Here is an 18,499-nt window from a genome sequence, read left to right on the forward strand (position 1 = left end):
GTAGCCCTAAAATCTCACTTGCAATCAATGCTCCTTTCCACGTATCTCAAATTTGTTTCATTCTCCATTGCAATTTGCATGCATGCTTAGCCATTAAGAAAGATTTTTGCCCCAACACCATCCTTGCCACTAATTTGTTAAAACATAAAAAAAAAAAAATGAAACTAAGTAGTATATATATATATATATATATATATATATATATATATATTTGAGTGGAAGCTAAATAGTATAATTGTCTTAATTATTGTGTTCAAAAATTAAATATTCATTAATTCATGCACCATTAATATAAGGACATTAAAAAATTATGATATAACCATGTTAATCATTTTTTCTTTTAAACTGTATGAAAATTGTATTATTTAAGGGCCAAAACTTCAAATATCAATTAATTCAAATCAAATTGTCGTTATTTGCATGTTGTTTATAAATTTTTCCTTGACCAAAATCCTCATGTAGAAGTACACAGTACAACCGCGTCCAGCGAATTCTGGCGCGCTTTATAGCCCCTTTTTTAATGTCTCTCCACTGTACGGACTTGCAGATTTCTGAAACCGTAGAGAGGAAGGCAAACCAAACGCAAGAATATTCCCTCCATTTTGGGGCAGCAACAACTCTCCGGACGCAACGCCGTTTCCCCGATGCAAGAAAGCGACCATAGCCGCAGACGGCGTCCCCGTCAATTGCAGCGGTTCGTTCTGCAACCCGGCCAGGTCGCATACCGAGTCGTCTGTCATTTTTCCATCATCGGTGGCCTAATCGGCACTTCCGGCTCCGTCATCTCTCAAATTCGAAGAGACACTGGGTGCACTATCCAATGCGAACCGAAAGTGCAAGGTTCGGACCACCGGATGATCCTAGTAGTTGGTCCGGCTTCTCCCGGGAGGAGAATCGCGTTCAAGTCAACAGAGGATGATGATGAGGAGGAGGAAAAGGAGCTTATATCGGTGGCTCAGGACGCGGTCATTAGGGTTTGTGAGAGGATGTGGGAAGTTGAGGCACAGAAAGGAGGAGCAGGTGAGAGTGAGAGTGGCGTGCGTGAGGGTTATTGTGGACTTTTGGCAGATAGGACACAGATTGGTGCCGTGATGGGTAGAGCAGGGAAGAATGTAGTGAGAATGAGGAGAGAGAGCGGGGCCCAGATCAGAATCCTACCGGCCCCGCACTGCGCTACAAAAGATGATGAATTGATTCAGGTTTCTTCTATATGCTTCTTTATTTGTTCTGGAGTGGAGGACTTGGTTTTTGTTTGTTGAAAATGAAAATGAAATGATAGATGATTTTGACATTTTGGCTTGGTTTTACTGTCGTTTAGTTCCTTCCACAGTTTCTTTCTTGGTCTTTTGCTTGTATCCTTTATTTACAATTGCAATGGCTTTGGGTTGGAAGCTATTCTTATTCCTAAAGAACTCCATGATAATATATGCGAGTGTTAATCGGCATGTCGACTGTTACTAATGCTAATAAACATGGTTAAGTGGAGCTTTTTAGATTTGCTTCATATATATATATATATATATATATATATATATAAATAATAAAATTAGGCAAATTTCATATCTTTATAATGGACTTAGCTGCATAGATAAGTGCGATTGTTTTTTAAAATAAAATTCTACAAAAAATTCTGGTTTATCGGGTAGGCGTCACTTTGCTTTCAGCCTTTTGATTGATGCTTCTTTTTTTCTTGAAATTGCTTTAATTTGGTAAAAATTGAGCTGACACTATAAAATTATCTGTAACTATGTTGGTTTATGAATCCCCTTCATAGTTCATTATTAGATATTTAAGTTGGGGACTGAATTGAAAGGATAATAATTGATGTTGTACAAGCTGGACAAGAGACAAATACTTGCATTCTGTATAAACGGAAGAAAAGCAATGCCTTCCCTCTCTCCTTATGAAAAAGATTTTATGTTATGGCAGATTACAGGTACCATTTTGGCTGTAAAGAAAGCTCTGATTGCAGTAACTGAGTGTCTTCATGATTGTCCGCCGTATGACAGAGGTCCAATGCTTTTGACCAGATCTGTTGAGAGATCTTCCTATATGGCCTCTTCTGACCCACATGCAGAATTCTTCCCACATCTTAGTTCGTTGTTGCCACCTTTGACCGAAAATACTGTAAATACTCATTCATTATCCTCAGATGCTGGTGGAAACCCCAACCAGGATGTGAAGGTTACACAACAAGAAGTTTCATTCAGGCTGCTTTGCTCCAATGGTGCAGCTGGGAGCATAATTGGAAAGAAAGGGACCATTGTCAGAACTCTACAGAATGAATCGGGTGCTTCTATTATGTTTGCTGCTCCAATCACTATGTCTGGTGAACGTTTAGTCACCATTTCTGCCTTGGAGGTTAGTCAATACAGTTGTGGAAGTTCTAGTGCTGTTATTTACGCTTATAATTGTAGAGCTTTCTATCACCTATTCTCTCATTAATACATTAGCGTCATTGCCATTGATTTGAATTGTTATCATCTAAATGTGCAATATTGTTCTATCGGTTTGGGTTGTTTATCACTTTTGCAGAACCTTGAATCATGGTACTCTCCTGCACAAAATGCCGTTATTCTTGTCTTTGCTAGATCTATTGAGCATGAAATTGAAAAGGGGCATCCATCAGTCTTGATTGAGGGTACTTCTGTAACTGCACGGCTACTGGTTGAATCAGATGTAGTTTGTTGCTTGAATGGGAATGGTGGGGAGATAGATTCCAAATTCACAGAAGGAAGTGGTGCTGATATACAGATATTAGAAGGGGAACAGAACTCGGATTGCGCTTCAGAAAATGATGTAGTAATAGAGGTGGGATTGTTAATATCTTATAACTTTCTGATTCTTTTTGAAGTTACTTATTATATAATGTTGATTTTAAAAATGTCTAAACTATTATTATACTACACACCCATGGCAACTGATGCTGTATGTGCTCAAGGAAGGTGATTTGACTTCATTCAGTATATGAATAGTTGCACTCATCTCAGTCTAATTTTAAGTCTTGTTTGGTAAATTAGCCAAGACCAAGTGGGCCAAACCTCAGCTTGGTTTATCTGTATCATCCACATTAACTCGTCCTTGTCCATTATCTAGCTTATTTTAAAGTCACCATCAAATTGACATTTTAAGAGTTGCTGGTTAATTGAGCATCTGTTCATTCTTTTTGCTTGGAAAATGATGTCTCTTTTCTCTCTTTTTTACCATTATTACATTATTTTAAGAGATCTTTTATTGCATTTTTTGTAACATCATATGGAAAAATGCCCTCTCACTTCACTCTATTTATATGTAGAAGCACATTGAACAGAACAAATACTTACGGTAAAGTTTTATTGGATTTATTACACTACTTCAATATAACCTTTACATTTCAGGATTTGACATATTGGTCACACCTTAATTCCAAGACTTATCTTGTGGACTGGATAACTATTTTCAATCTCATTTCTCAGTGTTCTCATGGAAACCAGGAGAAAACCTCAAGTTATTGTATTGATGATACCAACTTTTAGTATATAATATGATATAATATGAAGCATAGATGGGAAGCATTTAAATATCATAATAGGAATAAGAGGAGAAACTCTGGAATAGCAAAATACTAAAATAATAATAAAGCAATAATTAAGTTCTAAATTTTATCCTAATGTAGTCCTGGAAATCATTGACTGATGTTTCTGCTTCAGTTATTTATTAGTTTTACATTATGAATTTGCAGAGTTCTGTTACTTTTCAACTCATTGAGTTCTCTAGTTAATATTTCCTGATGCTTCGATTCATGGGGTTTCTCCTTAAGTTTATCCAGAAAGTTGTCTTATATAAGCGCTGGAATGTTATCATTATAAACTCTCATTTATAGTAGTTTGTAAGTGGCTGGCAGAGCCTCTAGGGTTTCAGAGAAGATTTTATTTTATTTTTTCCATTTAAATTGAATTGGCAGAATACTTTTGGCATCAACTCCCAATCAAATTATACTAAAAGTTTTATGCTTTTTGCAGATCACAGGCGAGTATAAAAATGTACAGAATGCTCTGTTTCTAGTTACTCGAAAACTGAGGGATACTCTTGTGCCTAGTGAGTTGCTCGATGAAGCAAAATTAAGGAGTCCCAATGGAAGAGTAGTGGAGGTTGCTTCTCCTAGATTACAACAACTGGCAGACCTATCCCTTGATTCTGATCGAGAAGCTAGTTTGACTAGTGCAATGGATCAGCTTGGATTCTCCAACAGCTTATGTAATGCTTCTTCACTAAGACTGCAGTTAACACAGGTGGCAGGTTTTCTTCCTCAGTGTTTCGTTGTTTGCATATTTAGTTCAGCAATGTGGTCCTTATTCTTTTTTTTTTTTTTTTTTTTTTTGATTGCAGAAGTTTGGAAAAGGGAGTTCAGCAGCCATTAAAAATAATGAAAACAGCTCAACAGCATTTGTTGGGGGTTCAGAACTTGAAAGATCCCTGCACTTTCTTTTGCCCAAGGAGGTGCTTAATGAGGTAGGTGCAAAGAGTCCTTCTGGAGTTAGGGAGACTGCTTGCCTTGAATTGGATTTATCAATTGGTCAAGCTTCTGGTCCCATGAAAGTTGGCGCTACTTCACCTTCATTGCATATGCCACCGGTGACTGTTCTCCTTCTCATTTATATCGCAGTTTATGTTGTTCTTTGTCATTGCTCTAAGCAATTGGATGTATATAACATGGGTACATTTACAGACTGTAGAAAGAAGCTCAAAAATGTTTGGCAGGAGCATGGAACTTGAGAGGTCAGCAAGGCACAACACAAACTACTAAAGTTTCGTTTACTTCTGTATCATCTACGCCTTTATTCCTTACTGTCATACCTTTGCTACACGATAAAACTAGTTGTTATCATACTCTGAGTATTTTTAAATGTGTACTTACAATGTTATGTATGTCGTATTTAGAAGTTTGTTTCAGCACTTTCACTTGACAATTCTGATAAGTTTTTGCAGTGCTAGAAAGGTTAATTGGTTTTTTTAATTATTTTACAACTCTTCTCTTTTCCTTTTGAAGTTTTGCAAATATCCTTTGCATTTATTTTAAATAGTTGATTTAGTATTTGAGGTTTGTATTCACATCGACTTATTCTACAAATTCATTGATGAAATAAATATTATTTAATGGAAATTTATTAGAATGAAAGATAAAGATTTGCAGCTAGTTTATTGAAATAAAATTAAGTGATTTGTTATTTGAAAGATGGTTTAAATTTGTAAATAACTTGTTTTTGTATAATAATTTATTCTTTTTAGGAACACTCAACTTAACACGTCTGCTTTAATGTTGCAATGTAGATTATAGATAGGCATCAAGCTGATACCACACATCATCAATGTCATCCTTGCGTTGTGTGAACTGTGGAAACTAGGAAACTTTTTTGGCACAGTGAGTTGATTATATTGTAATTGATGCGGCATGTGGCTGGAACTCGATAAGAAAATGAGTTTTGATGAAATGATTTAGGTGATCGTATAAAAATAGACAGGATAACTTGCTCGAACCTCTTGATTTGCTAGTAGAATATACGATAAGTGTACTTGTTCTGGTGTTGGCACTTAATGGTGTTTGCTAATGGTTCATAAAACTTGTTCAGTATAAGGGAGTCACAGTTTTTTAGACATTATGATGGTGTTCCTACATGCAGCAATGTGCCATTACCTGCTATGTCAGTGTGAGGAAAAGTCAAAACAATGTTGCTCCCCTACCTCAAATATGTATATGGTCTTGATTTCCTACATATCTATAGTTATCTTTCTGTGAAATTAAATATGAAATTTGTTGTAAATATGACATGCATTTAATGACTGCTCATCCTTTCATTAGTTCATGCAGCAGAAAAAGATCTAATGTGGCAAATTCAGTTGTGGAGCTTTTAGTTTCTGAAGATATCATTGGTTCTGTTTTTGGCGAAGATGGCGGCAATCTGACTCGATTAAGACAGGTAATTTTGCTTTGCAATCGCAATGAAACAAAGCGAAAAAAATTAGAAAGACCACTGTTAAGTGTAGTGGTTTGTCTATTAGTTTGCTGTAATTTTGTGAATAGAAAACTGCTTTGTTTTGATAAATTCATATTAAGTTACCTGCTGCTTTATTTGGCCACTACGAAGTCGCCCCATCATAGCATTAAAATAGGAGTTTGGAAATTAAAAATTTTGATTTGTATTCAACTCATAATGTTTGGAATTATCAACTGATCACAAGTAGTTCAAATTTAATCTAATTATTATATATGTGCTAGTTTACAATTAGCTATGAATGTACGTATTAAAGACTAATAAAATTAATCAACAAGCTCCATACAAAAGATATGATCTAATAAAAGCAGTAGAAAAGTATGTGTTTTGGATTCCACTAGCATTTTTTGTCTAATGATATTTGTCTTGGGCCATATGCATATGATTCTATCAGTTCTTTTAATAGCTAATCATGTTCTGTGAATTGGCTGTAAAAATTTCTCTCTCACAAATTCTACCAACCACTGGAAAAATGGAAGAACAATACAGATTGAAACATACTTGCTTCAGTTGTGAGAAAAATGGCCAGCATAATTTGCTGGTTATGTAGTCTGTTAAACTTGTCCACTACATGCTTATAATTGCTATTTATATATATAAATCTTCTGCTATTAATTTGCTAGCGGTTTATTTTCATCAGATCTCAGGTGCAAAAGTTGAAGTATGCGACCCTTCTCCTGGTAAAAATGATAGGACGGTTGTGATTTCAGGGACGCCTGATCAAACCAGGGCAGCACAGAGTTTGTTTCAAGCCTTCATTTTAGCATACCAGTAATTTCCATAGTACCAGTCTAACCTCTTATAGTTGCCAGCTGATCGTTGGAAATAGATATCACACTTTGTGTATACTTATATCTGATGCAATAGCGTACTGTAGGTGTGGGAGTTGAATGTCAATGTAATTATGGGAATGCTAACGTTCTTCTAGCTTAAGGTGTCACTCAACAAGATCAAAACCATAGGTAACGGTGTTGTCTTTCTAACAGGTTCATCTTGGATTTGGAAGTTTAGGATAGTTCATTGCAACATTTTTATATGGTATTTTATGCTTTAATTTAAAACCTTACCGGATCATTTTTTTTAACCCGTCAATTAGACCTCTGAACTTTTGTTTTTAGTCAATCCAGTTCTTAGCTACACAATGACAGGGTTTTATGGGCTTTTATATAATTATGTTTTTATAGCTAAGACCATGAGAACTTGATGGGCAGTAAAATTATTTCTCAATTGTCTTGTTCTCGAAGTTAGCACCTGCAACTGCAAGTGGGTTTCTATTTTTCTTGAGTCCTTGAGGTCTAACTAATCTGAATTAATTGGGAATTCAACTGAATAGAAATAAGAACTTCAGGTCTAATTAATCTGAATTAAAATGAGTCATGACTTACCAATATTGATTCTGTTAGTTGAAGATCGTCTCTATTGCTTATGAGATTTCTGGAATTTGTTTTCGGTATGTTAAGCAGTTTCAAATCCACAGCATATGAAACTCTTCTAAGCACTGGATTCATTGTGTCGTAAAAAAAAAACGTGTAATTAAGTTCGTCACAGCAGAATCGTAATTTACACCATGCATTTACTATATTGCTCCATTTCTAATAACAATTCCCCAAGCAACAGAAAGAGGAAGCCTCGCCCTGTGGTTATCGCTATCAAAGACCTCATGCCTAGAGATTGGTCTTGCATTACGTATCTTTCTCACTCTGAGCTCTGTTACAATGATGGAGGGAGAGGGAGTGTCAGGAGTGGCCTTTGAACCCGCCCAAATTTCTTCTAAAAATTTATTCCTTAAAATATTAAAAATTTTAATTTTATCTATAAAATAATAAAAATTTTTAATTTTATCCTCCTTATATATTGAAAAATAATTCCGCTTTGCTTTATCTTTTTTGTACCAAAAAAAAAAAAAGGAAGATACAATCAAAGCCTAATACAAATAATCTAATCCATAAATAAAAATTTATTTAGTGGAGATGGGAATTGAATTCAAGACCTATTGGTCATAAGATCCCCCCTTTAGCCATTAGGCTTCGATCTCATTGGTATTTAAATGATTTATTAGTAAATTTAATAAAACCTTTGGGTTGATACAATATGAATATAATTATCGTATAAATGTGAAATAATCAGCTATTCATTTATAAATGAATTTTTTATTACAAAGCCATAATGCCATAATGCAAGATAATAAACTTTACTCATTACTTAAACAAACCAAACCACTGAAATTTTCTCAACCCTAAAAACTTTATTCTTGTATTATATCAGCTAATTAATTTTTATTTAATTTTGCTTTTTCTTCATTTACCTTTCCCATCGGTAATCTCTCACAAACTTGAAGAAAACTCCCAAGAAAGAATGCTATTTGTTTCGACAGCTGTACCAGTAGAAGCAGAAAATCCAATTCGAACCCATTCAGGCAAAACTTCTCTCAAATCCACAGTATATGAAAGGCTATAAACTCCTCTACTTACCGGATTCTGCGCATCAGTAAAAAACACACTCAAGTTCTTAGAAGCAGAATCATAATTCACCCATGAAGTTACTACTGCACCGTTTGTAATATCATTTCTCCAAGTAACATTAGCAACAGAAACAATGGAGTCAACAAGAATCCCCACATGATCAAATATAGGATCCCAAGGATTCTGATAAGAATCGAACTCAACCGCAACAATTTGATTTTGTTTAGAGACATTTAAAGCAGTTTCAGGGCTAAATAATCCAAGATAACCACCAGCTGCATTAGGAGGAATTTCGGAGTCAATGGGTGCAAGAAAAAAGGTCAACCCATCACCATAGATCGTCCAGTCCTTAACATCCTTAGCAATAAAAGAGAAACGACTGGTGAAATCTGATAGTTTTCCTGTTGAAGAATCCCAGATGTGGATTGGTAGAACGTAGGAGACACGACCGGCACTGTAAGTTAGGTTATTGTCTATTTGATTTTTTGTTAGTTGGAGAGATCCAGGAGAAGCGAATGCATCACCTTGGTAGGATATGCCTCCTATGTTTGGATAGAATGTGTTGAAGCTGAAGGAAACTGAGTTTGCATAGGGAAGCAGTAAAAGTAAGGAAAGAAAAATGATCTTAGAGAACTCCATTTATGTATATGATTATTCAAATGAATGCTTGAGCTAGCTAATGAAGGTGAGTTGAGGGTAGAAAGGACTTGGAATTTAAATAGGAGAGTACGTTGAAAGTTGTAATTAGAGGCCTGCAATGCCAGCTTCTTTCTCGTTGTTTCTGAATTTCCCAAGTCCCAGTTGGACATGCCGGCGAATCCCTTTTGTTTTGTACAAGCATGGTCAAATCAAGGTAGTAATATTTTTCTTAAATTTTTTTTTTTATTAAATGAGATCATCCATACAATCGAGTGTAGACAAGTCTTATCTTTCACATAATTATAAGTTTAATAGAATTTCTTCTACCTCTCTTTGTTTAATGATTAATGGATTCAACTCAGGATTCTATAAATCAATCATACTCTATGGATATCTGCGTGAATATTAGTTTTGCTAAAAATAAATGTAATAATGGAAACTTGAATTTAATATTAACTCGGTAGTTTCTTTTTTTTTTTTTTTTTTTTTTTTTTTTGAGTATTAACTCGGTAGTTTCAAGACAACATATTTAGCTGTAGTGTATATTATGATGCCAATAATTAGCCATCTTCCTAGAAATTAAGAATTAAATAATTAATTATCTCCCAACAATGAGATAGAAGAATAAAAATCTCTTACTTCTTAATTAGAGATCTTAAAATTGGAGTTATGGATATAGACTTTTTTTAAATATTCGGGGCACTTTGCCCTTTTTATAAGCTTGTCGACATGAAATCAAATTAATCAGACACTGAAATTCGAATATTGAATAGTAAAAAAATAAAATTATTTCAGAGTTTCATTATTATCTCTCCTTTAATATCTATATTTAAAGGTTGAATAGAATTTTATGAAACTTTTATTTTCCTCAAATTTAAAGTATTAATAATGAAGGTTGAAAATTTTAATACAAATATGTATTTTCATTCTATGTTATTAATTTTAATTATTTATTGAGTAGTAATTTACAAGTAAAATATGATTCTTAAATTTATTTTAGTATGATTTATTTAATTTTAAATTAATTATATAATAATTATTTTTCAAATTTGGATATATAAAATTAAAGTATATTCTATAATAAAAATTTAGAATATTTATTTATAATATTTGAATTTGTATTTTTGTTTATTATCAATTTGAATTTATACTTTTATTTATTATTGTAAATTTTACAAGAATGTTACAATTCCAACAGAACAATGTTTTGAAAATATAAATATTATTATCAACACAAAAAGTAAAATGCTGCATTGACCCGTCGAACGCTGGTACTTTGAGTTCATGACAAATTTTTCTAAAGCAAGGGGGCCATAACCCCCTCCTCCAGCCACTCTCTCCGCGAAATATTCAAAAAGTTCTATAATTAGGCAGTCAAATTATTAGACTGCAAAAATTATAATAAAACTAAAAATGTTCAATCACTAAGAAATTGCAAACATCAAAATTATTAATTACATTTAAAAAAAATAAAAAGAAAAGTGCATATTAAGGCTAACCATTGTTATTTTAGCAATTTGTGATAGCACCATCGATTCTCGAAAAAAGGGTAGAAGAATGAAATCTATTATGAAACATATAATGTCTTACAGATCGTACGATCATTACGCTTCAACCGATTTATTCTATTCCACTTCTTAGACAGAAAGCGGGCAGTTACAACTGCAAATGTAATGCCAACCAAAGCCCAAAAAATTGCAAACAAATTTGGACTTATTGAAGCCGAATTTAATATTTGCAGAGCAGAAATCGGGTCTTCAACTCCAGTGCAAATATTCTTTGCCCATATTCCATAAATAGGCAGTCCAATCAACTGGGCTGGGCTTCAAAACTCACAACTACAATTTGTCACAAATGAGTAATCAGAATTGCCACAAAAAAGCAGCATTTCACACGATCATTGAACTGTTTGATGAATTGCCTAATTAAGTGAGGTGCGTTGTCCTTCCTTCATTGGAACATTAAATTATTATCAGCAGGAGATAATTATTTGATAGAAGGGACATCTAAGTAGATATCATCATATTAAAGATGCGTTGTGTTCCTGTGCAGATTATTTTTTAGTTGGTGTCAAGCTTAACTACTCCCAACAATGGATCAACAAAGAGTTTGGCACTGGTGAGCACCCCATTCTCTTTCGTCTTTTCTTAAATATTTGATTGAGTTGTTAATTGAATCTCTTGTTCCAAATCAAAATTTGGAGATATTTAGTAAAGATGCTGAACTTCTTGCTGCCATTTTCTTATTGATTATAAACTGAAACGCAAATACTAGTACGCGAGAGAATATATGATTGTGCGTTTCATCCTCAAAACAGTTCGTAAAGAAATGGTTGGGTTGAGGGGATTTGGAATGATCATTTTGGGTGTTGGAATGTGGACAATATTTGGATTTAGCTTAACTACACAGAGATGTCAATCATGATTTAACGGTTCGCTTTTTTTTTTTTTTTTTTTTTTCCTTATAAAATGTCTGATTAAAATTGCAGATGGTAATTACTTCAGATGCTGAGTTTTTAGTTTTTGAGATAGATTCCTTGCTCAGAAAATTAGTGATTCCAACAGAAGGAGACAAATGGATCATTAGCTAGTGAACAATGAGTGAGTCTCTAATTGAAGTGGAGATAGAAGAGCATCTGCAACATTGTAATACAATGGTGAGCTGCTAATTCATGCGCTAAGATCAATATTCAGCTTTTGGATTATATGCATGCAAGTTGATGCTATCCATGTTTATAGATAGTTCGGTTTTCGCTTCCAAACAAACAGAGATGATCCATATAAACCGATTCTTCTGTTTCAAATATAAACAACCAGAGAAGGAAGACAAAAGATACAGAAATTTTCTTTCTTTGGTCTATTTTGAAATTTCAAGTTCACTTTGATATTTATGACATGGAAGTAATAACTGTACAACAACACTATCATTGACTCAAAATTCAATTGAATCATGTTTGAACCCTTGAACTGGGATGCTTTATAGATATGGGATTGGAGTCCTGAACCTTTGTACATTAGCGTAGCCAAATATGAATTTTCAACTACAACAACTAAGCCTGTATCTCAAACTAGTTGGGGTTGGCTATATAATTCATTTGTTTCCATTCTGCTCTATACCTAAGTCATAACTGAGCCTTAATCCTTAATCCAAATATGAATTATCACATTGCAATTTTTAACCTTTCGAATTCATTTTTGTGTATAACTTTTGCTACGTTTCAAGGCGATACCTTGATTCTTTTTATGCTTTCTTCATTTGAACTGAAGAGCTTCTTTTGGCTTCCCTAAGAGAGATAAGACCGTGGCAGCAATATGGTTTGAGGAAAGCCCTGCCTCTTGAATCTGATCTTGAGGCGATCCATGGTCAATATATCTGTCAGGAAGAACCATTGATCTTAACTGCAATAAGCATTAAAAACATTAGAACCAGAGTGTAGAAAAGTTAAAAAGAGAATAAGTGCAGTCTTTTGAAAAGAATATTGAGATGAATTTCGATACTGAAAGAAAAATCACCTTTAGATCTCCATCCAGAATACCACTTAAACTCAGAAAGTGAGATACATGGGAGCAGAAACCGCCAATAGAACCCTCTTCCACTGTAATTAGGATTTCATGCTCCCTAGTCAATCGCCTGATAAGATCTGTATCTAAGGGTTTGCAAAATCTTGCATCAGCTACTGTCACAGAAATGTCTCGGGTTCTGAGTTTGTTTGCAGCTTCTACACATTGTCGAACTATAGAACCATATCCCAAAATCGCAACGCTATTTCCTTCCATCAGTATTCTCCCCTTTCCAATCTATTCAGTAATTGAAAAAGAAAGCATTAGTTATATGTTCTTTGTTTTGCTGTGTATAATTTTCCAAGATTTTTGCTTATGCTAACCTCAAGTGGGGTTCCTTTATTATTAGGTGGAAGAGCTGCTCCAATTCCATTGCCCCTTGGGAACCTGAAGCAACTGGGTCTGTCATCTATGGCCGCTGCAGTGGCAACCATGTGCACTAGCTCAGCTTCATCAGATGGAGCCATGACCACCATGTTGGGCAAGCAAGCCATGTATGTGATATCAAACGCTCCACAGTGGGTGGGTCCATCTGCACCAACCAAACCAGCTCGATCTAAAGCAAAGCGGACAGGTAACTTTTGAAGGTCCACATCATGCACCACCTTTGTTCCAAAGATAAAAGTTAGTATGAAATTTGCAACAAAGGATTCTTTTAGTTTATCAAGAATCAGGCCATTGACTCACCTGATCATATCCTCGTTGCAGGAATGATGAGTAGATAGCACAGAATGGTTTGAGTCCTTCTGTGGCTAAACCAGCTGCAAATGTAACAGCATGCTGCTCAGCAATGCCTACATCAAAGCATCGATCTGGAAACTTCTTTTGGAAATAATTGAGACCAGTGCCTCCACCCATTGCAGCATGAATGGCCACAATTTTATTGTCAATTTCAGCTTCCTTGATTAGAGCTTCAGCAAAGTACTGTGTATATGAAAGTGTAGGAGATTTCGGCTTGAATTGCTTCCCTGTTGGAACATCATACTTTACAACACCTGAAAAGATGAAAGAATTAGTATCTTCTTCTCAATAATCCATAAGAATACCATTAGATGATAAAGTTACAGTCTCACCATGCATTTTATCAGCTGCTGCCTCCGCTGGGGGATAACCTTTCCCTTTCTCTGTCACAATGTGAATCAGAACAGGTCCTTGTGCAGGCATTGCTTTTACTTTTTGAAATATGGTCACTAGATCTTCAACATTGTGTCCATCCACAGGACCAATATAATATAATCCTAACTCCTCAAAGAGAGTAGACCCAGAAGCACTGATCATTCCTCTTGCATACTCATCTACCTTTGCTGCAACTTGATAAGTTTGCCCACCAATTTGCTTTGTTATGTTCTTCAAAACACAAAACCCATGTCAGATATCTTCGAGTATGGAAATGAAATTCAAGGACTAGAACATGAAGACAAAAACATATCAAAAGTTACTTTAGCAGCTTCACGAAGTTTGCGGAATTTGGTGCTTGCTTGTAGCTTGGTCAGAGTACTGCTGAGGGCACCAACTGGAGTTGCAGGACCATCGAGAGTAGCAGTTGGTAATGATACTTGCTTATTATCATTCAGTATAACAATTAGATTAGCATCAAGAAATCCTGCATTATTCATGGCCTCATATGCTTGTCCTGCTGTCATGGCTCCATCTCCAATTACAGAAATAACATTATTGTTCTTCCCTAATAAATCTCTTCCAACTGCCATTCCTGCATTTGTTTTTTAATTTTGTAGAAAAAATTATTATTATAATTAATTGTTACTTTTACGAATAGCACTATTTTTAGCAAGATGATTTAATTGTCACCAATATCCTGTAATAGAGAATCTTCCAATATGGCGAGAAAAAAAAAAAAAAAAAAACATATATATACACACACACTCTTTTGAATAATAAGAGCTACACATACCAAGACCAGCAGAGATACTCGTAGAACTATGTCCAGCGCCAAAAGCATCATAAATACTCTCATCTCTTTTAGGAAATCCTGCAAGCCCTGAAGTTTTTCTTATCGTATGCATCCTAGACCTTCTTCCTGTTAGAATTTTATGTGGGTATGCCTGCAAAATTTAGAACCTTTTCACTACCAAATCCTAAGAAAAGCCCTTTTCCATTTTTTTTTTTTTCCGGCTTGGAATACAAAGTATCTCTCTTACCTGATGACCAACATCCCATATGATTCTATCTTCAGGAGTATTAAATACATGATGCAGAGCCACTGTTAGCTCTACAACTCCTAAGCTTGCACTCAAATGTCCTCCTGTTTTTGATACACTGTATACGATATCTGCTCTAAGCTCTGCCGCTAGTTGTTCAAGATCCTGAAAATTGCCAATCAGTATAACCGCCAAGAATGAGTAGGATTCTTTTTTTGTTTTTATTTTTTATTTTTATTTTTCCCTTTAATTTTCTAACTCTCCCCGTCAGAAGTAGAAACAAACAGAATAGTATAGCAAAAACAACTAGCAGTCCAACTGGGTGTGAGATACCATTCCTTGTAAAAAGACATTAGGAAAAAAAAAAAAAAATCTCCATCTTCTTTGTATATTTTATTTTGTTTTATTTTTATTTTATTACCTGTGGGGATAGGTTCTTCATATGAACTGGGTAATTGACTGTGTCCAGTAATGGTGTGGGTGGTTTTTCACCTGAGAAATCAATTTTCCAGCCATCTTGTTCTTTCCTAATCATCATTTTCCCTTCCTTATCATCAGCAGATGCTCGTAAACAGAACTAAAACACAGAACCAGACACCATTAAACCAGCAAAAAACAAGATCATGGAAAAAACCGATAACCACAAAAACCAAAACCAGCACCATAAAAACCCCATAATTTCAAAGGAGATCAAATGATGTTATTATACCAGTATTAATGCAGAACAGATAACATATATATACCTGTTTTCTGCTACTGATTTTTGATCTCGAAGCTGTCAAGAATGGAGAGAGGGATTGGTTTGCTACAAAGGAAGAAGCAGAAACCGCCATGGCTTGCAAAGTAAGAGAAATCAGAAGAGAGAAACAATGTGTTAGTGACTGAAAAGGAAGGACAAACGAAGTTTATATAATAGGCAGGCAAGGTGAGAGAAGACGAGGAGAGCTACTTACGTGGCATGATAAAATATCAAAATTTTCATTTTCACGAGATTTAGCTTTCCAGTTTCTCCTTCAATTTTTCGCCAGGCTGGTTCGGGGGATGTTTTTCGTGGTGACGATATACTCATGTACCTATATTTTTATTTAAGAGATTTTTGTTTTTTTTGTTTTTTTGCTTTTTTTATGAAAGGAATTAACTTTATTATTTCTGTATCATAATTTTTATCTTGATTTGAGTTATAATATTTTTCTATATTTTTTCTAATATATCGTTATATTAGTATTTTATTAAAATAAAAAATAATTCATATTAAATTATGATTAAAACCAATCAAATTTTAATTATTAATCCAACAATCAAGGCAGTCAAATAATATATAAATGGAAAATTAAATTTTTAAGTTTTTAATTTTATTTTTATCAAGATTATCTAATATAGTAATTTAACTAATATATTTATTGAAAAAGAAGTAAATTAAATAAGAATAAAATATAAAACTTTTAAATATTATTCACTTCTAAACAAAAAAAAGAAAATAAAAAGAAACAAGATAACAATTGGGACGGATAAAAAAATAAAAGTAAGATAAAGAAATATGGGACGAGCATGAAATTTTAGAAAAAAAAAAATTGATCGCTTAAGTTATGATTTTATTTTAAAAAATGAAGATTTTTATTTTCAAAAATAAATTTAGGACTCATATTTTCAAACTAAAGTGTAGAGCTTCTAAATTATAATTTTATCCACACTTTGATCATTTTACCTAAAATAAAGAGACTGAAATGTTAATAAAAATCATAAAAAAGACTAAAATGTTAATAAAAATTATAAGTTAGAGACATTACAATTAGTTTGACTATAATTTAAGGACTAATTTCTTAGTCCGTTGGCAACTAAAAAAGACTATTTTGAATGAGAGGACCAACGTATTAACAAAATCAGAAATTAAAGACCTCATATTTAATTTTTAAAAATAGAAATTTTAATGCGTCAATTTAATTATACTTCAAAGACCAATTTATTTTTCAGCTTAAATTTATATTTTTAGGGATATTTTATTGGATGTGTTTACTGTTTGGTTTTGATAAGAATACATTTAATGATTCGATTCAAATTAAGTCAAGTCAACACAAATTAAATAAAGCAAAATTATATAATTTTCTGATTTAATTTTATTTCATATTTTGTTTCAAATTCAATTCATCGTTCATATTTGTTAATAAAAATTATTCTTTTTCTAATTTTTTCATATACGGTTAAATTAGTTTAATTTATTAAAAATTAATTCTTAAAATATATTAATGTACTTCTTAGAATAACTCTAATATTAATATTAATATTTTCTTCTCAAAAAAACTCTAATATTATTATTTAAATAAAATGCTATATATTTCATTTCTCAAAGAAAATATTTTTAACACATGACCTAATTAATTAATCCCTACTTGCTTTCAAAAGTAAAGAGACTGGCCCGAAGAGAGTTTGCATTGCAAAGAATTAAACTCATGACTCAAGTTATGGTGATCAAACTTGCAAATGTTCTTTGCGTTAAACGATCCCATTCGAGTTAATGTGCATAAAATTAGTTGTACATTTTTTAATAAATGTTTCTATTATTTGGTTTGTATAATTAAATTAAAAGGAAAACAATATTCTATACAATATAGTCTAAAATAAAATTATATTCTTAATAATATATAACAATTACTAATAATTTTTTATCAAATAATTAACACCGGCCAGCTATAACTAATAGCTTCAATAGATAAAATATTATGATAAAGTTTTTGCTTTGACTTTTCAGATTAATTTTATTTATTAAGATTTTGTTAAATCGTGTGAGTTTCTAATAACAATATGAAGAACTTGGAAGTTTTATATTCAAATTTAATGGAGTTTGGAAGAAAATATTATATTATAAGAAAGGGGCAATCTCACCAATGATGTTTAATTTATTATCCACATGAATGTTCATTTCATTAAAATGCACCAGCATTTTTCATGTGTTATCATAATAATTGTGTTCAGCCCCCTTACACAGTATGCATTTATCATTTTATAGTAAGAACAACCAAGCCATTCAAAATGGAAAAGACTTTAATCCATGAGTTTCACCAAAACTCTCTAATTTTCAATTTTTTTTAATTTAATTAGGAATTTAAAATTTTTCTAGAGACTATTTTTTATTAAGAATTATAAGAAGATTTTTATTATGATAAAGAAGCAATCTCTAATCATATAATATCCACCTGTTAGCATATATTTTTAATAAATGAAAATTATATTTGCATAGAGACTTTTATTTAAAGAGAAATGAAGGTTGAACCATATGCCACCGATCATTTTTAACCAATCGAATATTTTTAACCGCTATATTTTTTTTGATACATAGAAAGTGTTATATCATATCTTAGATTTAATTATATAAAAATAGACGGCTTTCTTCATGTATAGGTAATCTAACAATAATGTAAGAATACAATTTTCTTATACAATAATATCATATACCACCGATCATTTTATTTTTATATTTTATTTAACATGTGTATTTTCATTCCATTAAAAAAAAGTAAAAATATGCAAAAAAAAAAGTAATATAAAATTCCAAATGCATATAATTTCCCTTGATCTTTGGCTCTGTTTGCTACACTGCCGCCCACTGAAAAATATTCTGGAACATGTAAGCCTCATAAAAGGAAACAACA

At 33.0% G+C, this 18,499-nt stretch overlaps 3 protein-coding genes and 1 long non-coding RNA gene across 9 annotated transcripts; 2 read left to right on the forward strand and 2 right to left on the reverse strand.

Moving 5' to 3' along the window:
* The first annotated feature begins 433 nt into the window (after nucleotides 1-433).
* LOC105641708 (RNA-binding KH domain-containing protein) lies at nucleotides 434-7,116 on the forward strand. Of its 4 annotated transcripts, none has more exons than XM_012226307.4 (9): nucleotides 434-1,199; nucleotides 1,930-2,361; nucleotides 2,536-2,811; nucleotides 4,002-4,271; nucleotides 4,369-4,614; nucleotides 4,709-4,758; nucleotides 5,849-5,957; nucleotides 6,673-6,803; nucleotides 6,910-7,116. In XM_012226307.4, the coding sequence occupies exons 1-9, from the start codon at nucleotides 645-647 to the stop codon at nucleotides 6,920-6,922; spliced, it is 2,082 nt and encodes a 693-aa protein (XP_012081697.1). In that variant the 5' UTR covers nucleotides 434-644; the 3' UTR covers nucleotides 6,923-7,116. The 4 variants fall into 4 exon arrangements, with proteins under 4 accessions (XP_012081697.1, XP_020537994.1, XP_012081695.1 ...); XM_020682335.3 differs by having other exon boundaries at nucleotides 5,852-5,957; XM_012226305.4 differs by having other exon boundaries at nucleotides 436-1,199; nucleotides 5,840-5,957.
* A 1,068-nt stretch (nucleotides 7,117-8,184) lies between these two features.
* Nucleotides 8,185-9,237, reverse strand: LOC105641749 (lectin 7). The gene has a single exon (XM_012226343.4). The coding sequence runs from the start codon at nucleotides 9,131-9,133 to the stop codon at nucleotides 8,357-8,359; it is 777 nt and encodes a 258-aa protein (XP_012081733.1). The 5' UTR covers nucleotides 9,134-9,237; the 3' UTR covers nucleotides 8,185-8,356.
* Nucleotides 9,238-10,995: 1,758 nt separating this feature from the next.
* LOC105641711 (uncharacterized) lies at nucleotides 10,996-14,469 on the forward strand. Of its 3 annotated transcripts, XR_005177181.2 has the most exons (5): nucleotides 10,996-11,067; nucleotides 11,186-11,251; nucleotides 11,622-11,789; nucleotides 13,043-13,267; nucleotides 13,402-14,469. It is a non-coding gene; the product is annotated as an uncharacterized LOC105641711 (long non-coding RNA). The 3 variants fall into 3 exon arrangements; XR_016320093.1 differs by lacking the exon at nucleotides 10,996-11,067 and having other exon boundaries at nucleotides 11,092-11,251; nucleotides 13,043-13,317; XR_001047254.4 differs by lacking the exon at nucleotides 10,996-11,067 and having other exon boundaries at nucleotides 11,093-11,251.
* Nucleotides 11,967-15,725, reverse strand: LOC105641710 (1-deoxy-D-xylulose-5-phosphate synthase 2, chloroplastic). Its single transcript, XM_012226308.4, has 10 exons — nucleotides 15,596-15,725; nucleotides 15,274-15,429; nucleotides 14,853-15,017; nucleotides 14,606-14,756; nucleotides 14,133-14,404; nucleotides 13,767-14,040; nucleotides 13,381-13,688; nucleotides 13,017-13,298; nucleotides 12,646-12,930; nucleotides 11,967-12,531 (listed from the first exon to the last, which is right to left on the reverse strand). The coding sequence occupies exons 1-10, from the start codon at nucleotides 15,683-15,685 to the stop codon at nucleotides 12,385-12,387; spliced, it is 2,130 nt and encodes a 709-aa protein (XP_012081698.1). The 5' UTR covers nucleotides 15,686-15,725; the 3' UTR covers nucleotides 11,967-12,384.
* Nucleotides 15,726-18,499: the final 2,774 nt, after the last annotated feature.

Source organism: Jatropha curcas, chromosome 3 (genome assembly GCF_041381405.1).
Source record: "Jatropha curcas cultivar XTBG-Jc1 chromosome 3, XTBG_Jcur_1.0, whole genome shotgun sequence".
Lineage (NCBI taxonomy): Eukaryota > Viridiplantae > Streptophyta > Magnoliopsida > Malpighiales > Euphorbiaceae > Jatropha > Jatropha curcas.

Excerpts from the sequence above, each read along its gene's own strand:
- LOC105641708 (XM_012226305.4), top strand. The coding sequence starts at position 645 with ATGCAAGAAAGCGACCATAGCCGCAGACGGCGTCCCCGTCAATTGCAG. Across the intron at positions 2,812-4,001 it reads AAAATGATGTAGTAATAGAG|ATCACAGGCGAGTATAAAAA; the intron begins GTGGGATTGTTA and ends TGCTTTTTGCAG. Across the intron at positions 4,759-5,839 it reads AGGAGCATGGAACTTGAGAG|TTCATGCAGCAGAAAAAGAT; the intron begins GTCAGCAAGGCA and ends TCCTTTCATTAG.
- LOC105641749 (XM_012226343.4), bottom strand. The coding sequence starts at position 9,133 with ATGGAGTTCTCTAAGATCATTTTTCTTTCCTTACTTTTACTGCTTCCC.
- LOC105641710 (XM_012226308.4), bottom strand. The coding sequence starts at position 15,685 with ATGGCGGTTTCTGCTTCTTCCTTTGTAGCAAACCAATCCCTCTCTCCA. Across the intron at positions 14,405-14,605 it reads GAGTATCTCTGCTGGTCTTG|GAATGGCAGTTGGAAGAGAT; the intron begins GTATGTGTAGCT and ends AAACAAATGCAG. Across the intron at positions 13,689-13,766 it reads AGCAGCTGATAAAATGCATG|GTGTTGTAAAGTATGATGTT; the intron begins GTGAGACTGTAA and ends TCATCTTTTCAG.